The sequence below is a fragment of the Salvelinus fontinalis genome, chromosome 1 (genome assembly GCF_029448725.1).
Source record: "Salvelinus fontinalis isolate EN_2023a chromosome 1, ASM2944872v1, whole genome shotgun sequence".
Classification (NCBI taxonomy): domain Eukaryota; kingdom Metazoa; phylum Chordata; class Actinopteri; order Salmoniformes; family Salmonidae; genus Salvelinus; species Salvelinus fontinalis.
The window spans coordinates 47,133,914-47,146,660 of record NC_074665.1 but is presented as its reverse complement, the minus strand read 5'-3'; the positions used below and the strand labels follow the sequence as shown (position 1 = coordinate 47,146,660).

Below are 12,747 nucleotides of genomic sequence, written 5' to 3'. Positions count from 1 at the left end.
GGAGGCCTGGTTCGTGGGACTGTCCTTTCCAGACGGTTAGCACGCACATCAGGACGAGCATGTAGAGCTGACTCAGGTAACCTCACATCCCGCACACGCTCTGTCGGGTGGATCTTGTGCCTCACGCACCAACACAGCAGCTCCCTCATTTCACTCTCTTCCAACCTCCCCAATAAATCCTTAACCGTCTCTGCATCACTCCCATTGCTCCCCTCCAATCTCAGCCCGACTGGCTCAGGTTCCCTCTTAGAGGAAGCACGGGAAGCACGGGAAGTTGACGCAGTTCTCCCATCTGGACTCGCCACATTCCCCATGAGCCCCTCCCCAAGAAATTTTTGGGTATTACTCACGGGTCTCCAGCCTTGCTTCCTTGCTGCCTCCTCATATCGCCTCCTCTCGGCTTTCGCTGCCTCCAGCTCTTCACGAGGGAGGCGATATTCTCCAGGTTGATCCCAAGGTCCATCTCCTTCCAATTCGTCCTCCCAACTCCAGAAATCCTGTGTAGCTAGGTCCTGTTGCCGCCTTCCATGCCGCTTGGTCCTATGGTGAGTAATTCTGTCACGATCGTGTGGCGGATTGACGGACCAAAATGCAGCAGTTGGAAAATAAGCCATCTTCTTTTATTTTAAAAGATGACAAACAATAAACACGAAACACTTTAACAAAATAACAAAACGACCGTGAAGCTACAAACGTTGTGCACATACATACAGGCTACAAACGTTCTACATAGACAATTACTCACAACCAATGAGAGCCTATGGCTACCCTAAATAAGGCTCCCAATCAGAGACAACCGAAATCAGCTGTCTCTAATTGGGAACTCATTCAGGTAACCATAGACTCTCCTAGACAACTAAACATACATAGACAACGCTAGACATCTACACTCAACACAAACCCATATACTACACCCCATAACCCCTTTACCATATAAACACCCAAAACCAACAAAACATAAACATTCCCCATGTCACACCCTGACCTAACTAAAATAATAAAGAAAACAAAGAATACTAAGGCCAGGGCGTGACATACAGGGTGTGGAAGATAAGTTGGTTACACACATAACCAGGACAGGATCAGCCCACGGAAGAGGAAAGAAAAATGTGCTTCAGCCTCTGTAACAACTACACGGCTAGTTTATTAGGTACACCACCCCGTTCACGAAAATGGATCGCTCCTACAGACAGTGACTCGCCTGGCCATGGCTTGCTATATAAAGCAGGTAGACAGGCATTGAGGCATTCAGTTACTGTTCGATTGAACATTAGAAGGGGGAAAAATAGTGACCTAAGTAACTTTGATCGTGGTATGATCGTCGGTGCCAGGCTCGCCGGACCCAGTATCTCAGAAAGGTCCGCCTTCCTGGGAGTTTTACACACGACTGTCTCGGTGTTACCGAGAATTTTGCCACAAACATAAAACATCCACTCAGATGAAGTCCTGTGGGCGAAAATTGTTTGTTGATGACAGAGGGCGAAGGAGAATGGAAAGAATCGTGCAAGCTAACTGGCGGGCAAATAACGGCGCAGTACAACAGTGGTGTGCAGAACGGCATCTCGGAATGCACAACTCCTCAGTCATAGATGGGCTAACGCAGTAGATGACCACCCCGGGTTCCACTCCTATCAGCTAAAAACAAGAAGAAGCGGCTCCAGCGATCACCAACACTGGACAATTGAGTGAAAAAACATGGCCTGGAACATGACAGCAAGTTCAGTTAACTTGAGCGGCCTGAGCAGTCCACAGATCTCAACCCAATAGAGCATCTTTCGGATGAAATGGAACGGGCTGTTCGCAGCATGAATGCGCTGTCGTCCAATCTGCAGCAACTGTGTGATGCCATCGTGTCAGCAAGGACCAAGGTCCCTGTGGAACGATTCTGACACCTTGTAGAATGCCCCCAAAAATTCGGGCTGTTCTGGTGGCAAAGGGGGATCCGACCCGGTACTAGATGGGCATACCTAATAAAACTGTTCGGTGAGTGTATGTCAGTACTGAAAGTATGTCTGCCTCTACCTATGTCTTCAAACAATATCAGTGACCTCAGGGTATTCTATTGCAGTCTTTTCCTGTTCAAGTAACATGTATTGAAAAGACAGTTAGTTGATAAAGTATCATCAGTTCGATGATCTCACCTTTTGAGAGGTTCAAGACTTCTCACACTCTTTGGGAATTGGGCAAGAAGCAGTGAGGCAGAGAGTGAGAAGTAGGCTGTCATAAATCATGTTGAAGGTCAAGTACTGTGGACTGACAACAGGGAGCGGTGTGGGTCAAGTAAGTCCAGGGGGGCTTGAGCCGTGAACAAATAGAGCAACACCACTTGTCTGCTCTCCCCTCTCTCCCTCTCTCTCTCTCCCTCTTTCTCTCTCCAGAGAAGTTGCTCTGTATCCTTCCTTCCTTCCTCCATCTCTCTCTCTCTCTCCTCTTTTTTTCAGACACCAGACCTTCATTGCTCTTGTCCTAGTTTTCACTTTTGTGTGTCACCTCAGCCTCTCATTTACAGGGGTGGCCTCCTTTCTCTCTGTTCTCAAACTTGTTTTCTTGTTCAGCAAAGTGAACTATAAAACAGTGGACTGTTTCACTGCACTGTTTTTCTTTCTAAAAAGGATATAATAACATCAGTGGCCTGTCATGCTTACATTTGTTCTCTAATTCCTCTGAAAATAAATCAAAGCATGGCAAAAAAATGTCATCATGAAATGTAATCTTCCTAACCTTTATTCTCACTCTCTATTTCCTATTGCCAGTGCAAGAAGGTCTGTGAATATCCGTCCTTGCCCCATACATTGTTTGTAATGTCCCAGTGTTATATAACAAGAGGAGAGTGTTCAGGGGGAGGGGGGTCTAGATATGGAGAGCTTAGATATGTGTTATAAACAGGGGTGCAACTTTGGTTTTAGAAGTGATGGGGGACATCATTTTTTAATATATTTTTTTTATCCAGTCAGATAAACACTCCAAACAGCCTAACCGACCGCTCGGGGGTGTCCACATGGTTCTAAAACACACCGTTGACTCGTTTTGTATCACATTCCAATGATAAAACTGGGGGGGACGAAAATGCAATTTCAGAATGCGGGGGGGGGGGGGGGGGCATTTCCCCCCTGTCCCCAGTGAAAGGTGCCCCCCTGGTTATAAATTTGGCTTAGACACTGAGCTGTTCTGACAGCATAGGAGACTTGTTTACTCCACTGATGTTGGGTCAGCTTGAGAGGACGTGTCTGGGATCATCAGCATCTCTTTAGAGAACATCAATAAGACATGTCCTAATGTACAATGCAGACAGGGGGTCACCCTGTACCAGAGAGAGAGAGAGAGCGAGCGAGTGAGAGCAAGAGCAAGAGAGAGCGAGAGCGAGAGAGAGGTCATAATAATGGCGTTAGAGCCATAATAAGGAAAGAATTATAAAAGCCAAAAATGTATTTTGTTTGCACTGGACCAAAGCCCTGTGTGGGTGTGACTGTTAAAGTTTTTTTTAAAGGCACTTACCAGAGAAAGTGTAACACCTACAGTAGAGGTTAGTACAATAACCACATATTCAAATCAAATGTTATTTGGCACATGCTTCGTAAACAACAGGTGTAGACTAACAATGAAATTCTTACTTACGGATCCTTTTCAAACAATGTAGAGTTAAAGATAAAAAATATAAATAGTGACACGAGGAATAAATACACAGTGAATAACGAAAAACAATAACGAGGAAAAATAACATGGCTTAATACAGGAAGTACGAGTACCGAGTTGATGTGCAGGGGTAGGAGGTAATTGAGTTAGCTATGTACATATAGTAGTGCTAAAGTGACTAGGGAACAGGATAGATAATAAAGAGAAGCAGCAGCGAGTGTGGTGAGTATGAAAAGTGTGTGTGTGTGTGTGTGAGTGTTTGTGTGGCGTCAGTATGAATGTGTGCGCGTTATGTGTGTGTGGGCATATGTAGTGTGTGTGTTTATCACAGGAGGTTGGTGGCACCTTAATTGGGGAGGACGGGCTTGTGGTAATGCCTGGAACGGAATAGGTGGAATGGTATCAAATACATTAAACACATCGTTTCCATGTGTTTGATGCCATTCCATTTGCTCCGTTGCAGCAATTATTATGAGCCGTCCCCCCCTCAGCAGCCTCCAGTGGTGTGTATGTATGTGTTGGTGTGTCAGTGTAAGTATGTGTGAGTGTGTGGAGTCCAGTGTGTGCGCATAGAGTCAATGCAAGAGAGTTAGTGCAAAAAAGGGTCAATGCAGGTATTCTGGGTAGCCATTTGATAATTTATTTAGCAGTCTTGTTTAGCGTTCTTATGGCTTGGGGGTAGAAGCTGTTCAGGGTCCTGTTCGTTCCAGACTTGGTGCACTGTTACCACTTGCCGTGCAGTAGCAGAGAGAACATTCTATGGCTTGGATTGCTGGAACCTTTGACAATATTTTGCGCCTTCCTCTGACACCTCCTGGTATAAAGGTCCTGGATGGCAGGGAGCTCGGCCCCAGTGATGTACTGGGCCGTACTCACCACCCTGTGTAGCACCTTGCGTTCGGGTGCCTTGCAGTTGCCCTACCAAGCGGTGATGCAGCCAGTCAAGATGCTCTCAATGGTGCAGCTGTAGAACTAGTGCTACACTTTCACAAATACTTCATTGATGGTTGTTCTTAAAAAGCACAAAAAAACTGACAAACGATAAAAAAATGAACAGTTGGGAAACATGTACAGAGACTGGTTTATAACCCATCACAAGAGTGGGAATATCAAAATGTCACACTGCACTTCAGGCTTCTGCAGGGGTATTCGTCAGTTGGGACACCTACTCCAAAGACTTTGATTTAATACCAAGTAAGCCTAGTTCTTCTTAATTTGCTGAATTAGAATGTTAACATCATAGAGATCCTATTAAGTATTCAAATTACTAATTCTGTGGTTAAAGCTGCAACATGTATATTTTTTGGCAAATGTGAGTTATAAATCTGTCATTCTCATTGAAAGCAAGTCTAAGAACAGGTAGGTAGATCTGTTCTATATGTGCTATTGTTATACTTCTGGTTCTTATGTTTCGTTTTTGGCCCTAATAATGGGAGTCATTGTCCACAAGGCAGCACTATGGGCTGTCTAGTTCCTTCCTATCCTTTCTTTGGATTGATGGATGCATCTCAGCTGAATTGGGCATCGCTCTTCCTCGCTAGCTAATGAAGATTATGTCATAGAACATAACAGTATAAGATCTCCTAAGCCTGTGTTGACCACAGACCTTAATTTCGGGGTTTATCCTACAAAACGCCATTCAATTCCCCATAAACTTTATCCAACTAACCATTGTGGATTATTTAGTGCCTACAAAAATACGTAATTACTATTTCTCTCCATAGCACCTTGAACACTTTGCGCTACAAGAGAGTAACGCCACAGTTATTATAAAAAAAAGTGTTGCACTATAAGTCCCATAATGCTATTGGCGAATGTTTTCGTCGTGATTGGTCAGACGCCTGTGAACTGGATTGACGTGTATTACCGTGCGCCTTTAACCTTGTCAATGAGGATATTATGAAAGTCTCCTGTTTGTTCGCAGTTTTATAACCTGTCTTATGTTATTTGTGTGTGTAAACTTTCGTAAACGATGAGCAAATATATTCTGCCCGTCTCGGTCTTTGGAACAGTGTTTGGGTGCGCTGTTTTATTGAAGTGAGTAGCCTAAGAAATTCCTTCTCAAAAAGCTAGAAGAATCCTAACACAACTAACTTAACTATACCTTCTGCCATCAGTTAATGCACCTGGTTGACAAAGCTCCCCAATCCATCAGGAGTTTGATGTTATGAAACTGCCAGTGTCACAGTTAAAGATATATAATGCACAGTGCTATTTAACATTGCATTGCATGTTGTAATGTGTAGCCAAAACCTTTCTAAACCATCTTTAACAGCTTGTGTGTCACTCTGAATTATGATTGTGTCATTCTCCCCATAGGAGCCATGTTACTGGAGGCCCTTGTCCCAGTAAGGCTAAAATACCAGGGAAGACCGTGGTCATAACAGGAGCCAACACTGGGATTGGTAAAGAGACAGCCAAAGAACTGGCCAAGAGAGGTACAGAGAATTTGGCTACATCATAGCGGCAACTAACCACTTATTTTACTCAAGGGCTTATTAGTAGGCTACAGAGCACATATTTAGACAATGCAATTATATTCCATTCTGGTCACTGGCTATTATTATAGTTCTACGATTATTATTTAATGTTTGTCTTTACTATTGTGTGATTGGCTAGTTGTTACAAGTAATTCAAGCAACCATAATTGCTTGAGAAAACAGCCAGAACGACCTTAGTATTAATTATGAGTTAACTTCCGACTTCAACTGTAGTTTACATACACCTTAGCCAAATACATTTAAACTCAGTTTTTCACAACTTCTGACATTTAATCCAATTAACAATTCCCTGTCTTAGGTCAGTTAGGATCACCACTTTATTTTAAGAATGTGAAATGTCAGAATAATAGTAGAGAGAACTATTTATTTCAGCTTGTATTTCTTTCATCACATTCCCAGTGGGTCAGAAGTTTACATACTCAATTAGTATTTGGTAGCATTGCCTTTAAATTGTTTAACTTGGGTCAAACGTTTTGGGTATCCTTCCACAAGCATCCCACAATAAGTTGGGTGAATTTTGGCCCATTCCTCCTGACAGATGGTGTAACTGAGTCAGGTTTGTAGGTCTCCTTGCTCGCACACGCTTTTTCAGTTCTGCCCACACATTGTCTATGGGATTGAGGTCAGGGCTTTGTGTTGGCCACTCCAATACCTTGACTTTGTTGTCCTTAAGCCATTTTGCCACAACTTTGGAAGTATGCTTGGGGTCATTGTCCATTTGGAAGACCCATTTGTGACCAAGCTTTAACTTCCTGACTGATGTCTTGAGATGTTGCTTCAATATATCCACATAATTTCCCTTCCTCATGATGCCATCTATTTTGTGAAGTGCACCAGTCCCTCCTGCAGCAAAGCACCCCCACAACATGATGCTGCCACCCCCGTGCTTCACAGTTGGGATGGTGTTCTTCGGTTTGCAAGCCTCCCCTTTTTTCCTCCAAACATAACAATGGTCATTATGGCCAAACAGTATTATTTTTGTTTCATCAGACCAGAGGACATTTCTCCAAAAAGTATGATCTTTGTCCCCATGTGCAGTTGCAAACTGTAGTCTGGCTTTTTTATTGCGGTTTTGGAGCAGTGGCTTCTTCCTTGCTGAGCGACCTTTCAGGTTATGTCGATATAGGACTCGTTTTACTGTGGATATAGATACTTTTGTAGCTGTTTCCTCCAGCATCTTCACAAGGTCCTTTGCTGTTGTTCTGGGATTGATTTGCACTTTTCGCACCTAAGTACGTTCATCTCTAGGAGACAGAACGCGTCTCCTTCCTGAGCGGTATGACGGCTGCGTGGTCCCATGGTGTTTATACTTGCGTACTATTGTTTGTACAGATGAACATGGTACCTTCAGGCATTTGGAAATTGGTCCCAAGGATGAACCAGACTTGTGGGGGTCTACAATTTTTTTTTCTATGGTCTTGGCTGATTTCTTTTAATTTTCCCATGATGTCAAGCAAAGAGGCACTGAGTTTGAAGGTAGGCCTTGAAATACATCCACAGGTACACTTCAAATTGACTCAAATGATGTCAATTAGCCTATCAGAAGCTTCTAGAGCCATGACATCATTTTCTGGAATTTTCCAAGCTGTTTAAAGGCACAGTCAACTTAGTGCATGTAAACTTATGACCCACCGGAATTGTGATACAGTGAAATAATCTGTCTGTAAACAATTGTTGGAAAAATTACTTGTCATGCACAAAGTAGATGTCCTAACCGACTTGCCAAAACTATAGTTTGTTGACAAGAAATTTGTGGAGTGGTTGAAAAACGAGTTTTAATGACTCTAACCTAAGTGTATGCAAACTTCCTACTTCAACTGTAGCTACTCTTTCCCATTTCCTATCCTTTTCCATCCAATCAGGTGGCCGAATCATTATGGGGTGCAGGGATATGGAGAAATGTGAGGCGGCTGCCAAAGAGATCCGGGGGCAGACACTGAATCCTCATGTTTACGCACGCCACATAGACCTGGCCTCCATCAAATCCATCCGCCAGTTTGCAGAGAGAGTCAACCAAGGTGAGTTAAAGTACGCACTGGAGAGACATCAACTCAAATTAGACCTATTGGAAGTAATGGCCACTTTATGAGTTGAGCTACACCCTATTCTCAGACAATTGTGTGTGTGTGTGTGTGTGTGTGTGTGTGTGTGTGTGTGTGTGTGTGTGTGTGTGTGTGTGTGTGTGTGTGTGTGTGTGTGTGTGTGTGTGTGTGTGTGTGTGTGTGTGTGTGTGTGTGTGTGTCTCTCTCTCTCTGTGTCTCTCTCTCTCTGTGTCTCTCTCTCTCTCTGTGTGTCTCTCTCTCTCTCTGTGTGTCTCTCTCTCTCTCTGTGTGTCTCTCTCTCTCTCTGTGTGTCTCTCTCTCTCTCTGTGTGTCTCTCTGTGTGTCTCTCTCTGTGTCTCTCTCTGTGTCTCTCTCTGTCTCTGTGTGTGTTTTCTTCATATCGTTGCAGAGGAAAAGCATGTGGATGTGCTGATAAACAACGCAGGAGTTATGAGATGTCCAGCAGGGAAGACAGAGGATGGGTTTGACATACAGTTTGGAGTGAACCATTTAGGTAAGTTCCTGAATACTCCCAAGTATAGTGCACTTTCTGCAGGGTTTTATTTTGTACTGTTGCTTTACATTGTATTATAAATACATAGCTATAATATAGGAGCATATGGACATTGTCTTATGTTCATGTTACTGTGTTCCTCTGTTTCTCCAGGTCACTTCTTGCTGACCAATCTGCTGCTGGAAAAGCTGAAGGACTCTGCCCCTAGCAGAGTGGTCAACCTGACCTCTCTCGCCCACATCGTCGGGGAGATCGATTTCAACGACCTCAACTGGGACAATAAGAAGTTTGACACCAAACGGGCCTACTGCCAAAGCAAACTCGCCAACGTTCTATTCACAAGAGAACTGGCCCAAAGGCTAGAAGGTAACTCCAGTAGCTCTGTATGTGTGTGTGTGTGTGTGTGTGTGTTCTCTGTGTGGGTGGATAGGTTTGTACTCTGTTTGGGTAGGTTTGTTATTTTTGTGTTGTTGGGTTTGTATTTTCCATTGATTACAGTATTGATTACTGTGTTGTTAATCTTTGTTGTGACAGGTACTGGGGTCACTGTGAATTGCCTACACCCCGGGGTTGTTGCCACAGAGCTGGGGAGACACACTGGCCTCCACCAATCGCAGTTCTCCAGCTCAGTGCTCAGTGAGTCCACCGCCTTCTCATTGTCTATTACACTTAGAGATCCACTCACGTGAAAATGTTTTCTAAACCATCATATCAGTTTAGATTAATAGGCTCAGTAGGTCATAGTTGAAGCTCCCAATCACTCAGGAAAAGTTATTTACAAAATGCTCCAAATGACCCCTAATGTCTCTGCCTCTCCCTGCAGGTCCGTTCTTCACCCTCCTAGTGAAGGGGCCAGAGCTGGGGGCCCAGCCTAGTGTCTATCTGGCCGTGGCCGAGGAGTTGGAGGGGGTTACGGGCTGCTACTACGACGTCATGATAGAGAAGGAGCCAGCACCCAAGGCCCTCGACCAGGAGGTGTCCCGGAGGCTGTGGGAGGCCAGTGCCAGGCTGATGGGGCTGGAGCAGGAGCAGGCACCATCAGCAGCAGTGCCAGCCTCAAATGGGGCCCAAGAGAAGCCCAGCACAGACCCAGACACAAAGATCATAGCCAAGCACGCACTGTCAGCGCTTGAGCAAACCGGAGTGAACCCTGGAGTATGAGCCCTGATATGGAAAGAAGTCACAGTGAACGGTTGACTTTGCATAGGCGCCATTTTCTCTCGACAAGAGCATGTACAATATGAAATCAGAGCTAGCTGGGGATTTCGATTATGGCTCGCGAGACATAAGCATATGCTACAGACTAATGCTTGATTTCACCTGGTTGTCCAATGTCCATACATCTGGAGATGTTATCAAGGCAATGATACAGAAGTGACTTGTCCAACAGCACAGTGAGTGTTTGCTTACAGTAGGTTCCAGAGGGAGCAGGTTTTCATTCCAACCAATGTCAAGTTATATTTTAATGTTAATTGAAAGTCTTGAATAATTATGGAAACCTTTCATTCCCAGACACTGAGACAGAAGGAAATGGAAATCACTGTTATTAAAGCAATTGTAATGTGTTATGAACTGAACACACAGGCTCATTCTCAATGCATGTATTGTAATGAGTAAAGTATAATGTTGCCTCATATTATTTTTTACATTTAACATTTATTTAACTAGGCAAGTCGGTTGAGAAAAAAATCTTATTTACAATGACGGCCTACTCCGGATGACCATGGGCCAATTGTGCGCCGCCCAATGGGACTCCCAATCACAGCCGGATGTGATAGTCTGGATTCGAACCAGGGACTGTAGTGACACCTCTTGCACTGAGATGCAGTGCCTTAGACCGCTGCGCCACTCGGAAGAAGTAATTGCTTATCATTGATTATACTATTATTCACTGAGCTAATCTAACAATACTAGAGTGGCAGTCGGACTCAGAAAAGTGGATACGCAATAATGAGATACCTAGAGTTGCATTTTAGATCCAAAACTTTAAAAATATATATTCTTGGATTTAATCAAGACATGATTAAGATAAGCACATACTGCGGAATCTGGAGCTGTATGTATGCTTTAACTCTGTCATGTTTGTTTGGGCTGGTTTATGTATTATTAATCGTTTGTGAGGAAGAGGGTTAGCGTTCTACAGGCTCTGCTAGTGTTTTAAAAATTGTAATCTGCCAATTACCACCACCTGGTGGTGAGCTATCAGACTCCAATGGAAACACATTTTGACCACTTATGTAATGAAGAAAATGGAGACCAAAGAAAACGTTTCTTAACCCCCCACAAAGCTTCTGCAAGCTTTGACTGTGTCTCACCAAAAAAATGTTACTTACATGTCTTGATGTTTTCCTGTAGCTACATTGTTGCTTTATAACAGCACATCACCTCACTATCTGGAGTCAGAAAACGGTTGATTAAACTGTCCAGGCTGGCATGCATTAATGGATACTGTTGGCATACACACAGCCTAAGTGCTTTGGATATATTAGCCCTGAACTGTCTGAGGGATCCATTTTACAGGGCTCTTCCTGTCAATAAAATCCCTAAATTCAGATTGAGAGAAAGCCATCCACCATCCGAATGTACTCTGATGAGCATCGATCCCTGGAAACTAATACCATTCACCAGCCAAATCTGGTGTCAGTTTACCAGCAATGACACTCACTGGTGCCATCCTAAAAAGCTGAGGGTAATAGGAGATCAAGGATTTTCCACATCCCTCTGATTTGGAAAAGCAGGTAATGTTTTGTAAAGTGGAATACCAGAAAGACTTTTACATATGGTTATGAAAGGCCTTAAAAGAGACACTGTTATTGCTCTCCCTAAACATGCACAGATACATTTAGATTATTTAAAAAATATATATATATTCTTTAATGGCCACCTAGAATATGGTGTTACGGAAACACTTTGAACAATGACCTTTTTGTTTCTGTATCTTATCTGAAGGTTCTGCAGTGATTTATTCATTCTTGCCTTGAAGTAGAATTTAGAAACATGTCTGTGTGAGCCTTGAGGCATTTGTATACTGAACAAAATGTTTAACGCAACATGTAAAGTGTTGGTCCTATGTTTCATGAGCTGAAATAAAAGATGACAGAAATTTTCCCTATGCTCAAAAAGCTAATTTCTCTAAAATGTTGTGCACAAATTTGTTTACATCCCTGTTATTGGGTATTTCTTTGCCAAGATAATCCATCCACCTGACAGGCGTGGCATATCTAGAAGCTGATTGAACAGCGTGGTCGTTACAGGTGCACCTTGTGCTGGGGACAATAAAAGGCCACTCTAAAATGTGCAGTTTTGTCACACAACACAATGCCACAGATGTCTCAAGTTTTGAGGGTGCGTGCAATTGGCATGCTGATTGCAGGAATGTCCCCCAGAGCTGTTGCCAGAGAATTTAATGTTCATTTCTCTACCATAAACCGCTTCTAACATCGTTTTAGAGAATTAGGCAGTACGTCAAACCGGCCTCACAACCGCAGATCAAGTGTAACACGTCAGCCCAGGACCTCCACATCCGGCTTCACCTGCGGGATCTTCTGAGACCAGTCACTCAAATTCAACAGAGTATTTCTGTTTGTAATAAAGCCCTTTTGTACAGGAGTTTCCCATCCATGCAGAGGATAGAAAATGTATTCTTTGCTTATTCATAAAAATGCTGGGATAGAATATCTAGTGTTGTTTTTTCTGTTGAGATGCTTAAACTATACAACAACAAAAAAATATATATATATACGCAACATGCAATAATTTCAACAATTTTACTGAGTTACATTTCATATAAGGAAATCAGCCAATTGAAATGAAATCAATAGGTTCTAATTTATCGGTTTCCCATGACTGGGCAGGGGTGCAGCCATGGGTGGGCCTGGGAGGGCAGTCTGAAGTGCTCGTGTGCAATAGTCTGTGAACTGCTCTTGCACTACTAAAGTCTACTAAACACATTTCCCATGACTGGAAAGGGGCGCAGCCATGGGTGTTAGTTTTTCTCCACAGAATGACAGCATGAGTATGACGTTTGCGCTCTTGAACAGACCCCTCTTGAACTACA

The 12,747-nt window shown here is 43.4% G+C and overlaps 1 protein-coding gene across 1 annotated transcript; it reads left to right on the top strand.

The window, feature by feature from the left end:
* The first annotated feature begins 5,473 nt into the window (after nucleotides 1–5,473).
* On the top strand, nucleotides 5,474–11,798 carry LOC129855935 (retinol dehydrogenase 13-like). The gene is made up of 7 exons (XM_055924044.1): nucleotides 5,474–5,670; nucleotides 5,953–6,071; nucleotides 7,997–8,152; nucleotides 8,586–8,690; nucleotides 8,844–9,056; nucleotides 9,225–9,326; nucleotides 9,514–11,798. Exons 1-7 carry the CDS (start codon nucleotides 5,606–5,608, stop codon nucleotides 9,849–9,851), a joined length of 1,098 nt encoding a protein of 365 aa, XP_055780019.1. The 5' UTR covers nucleotides 5,474–5,605; the 3' UTR covers nucleotides 9,852–11,798.
* Nucleotides 11,799–12,747: the final 949 nt, after the last annotated feature.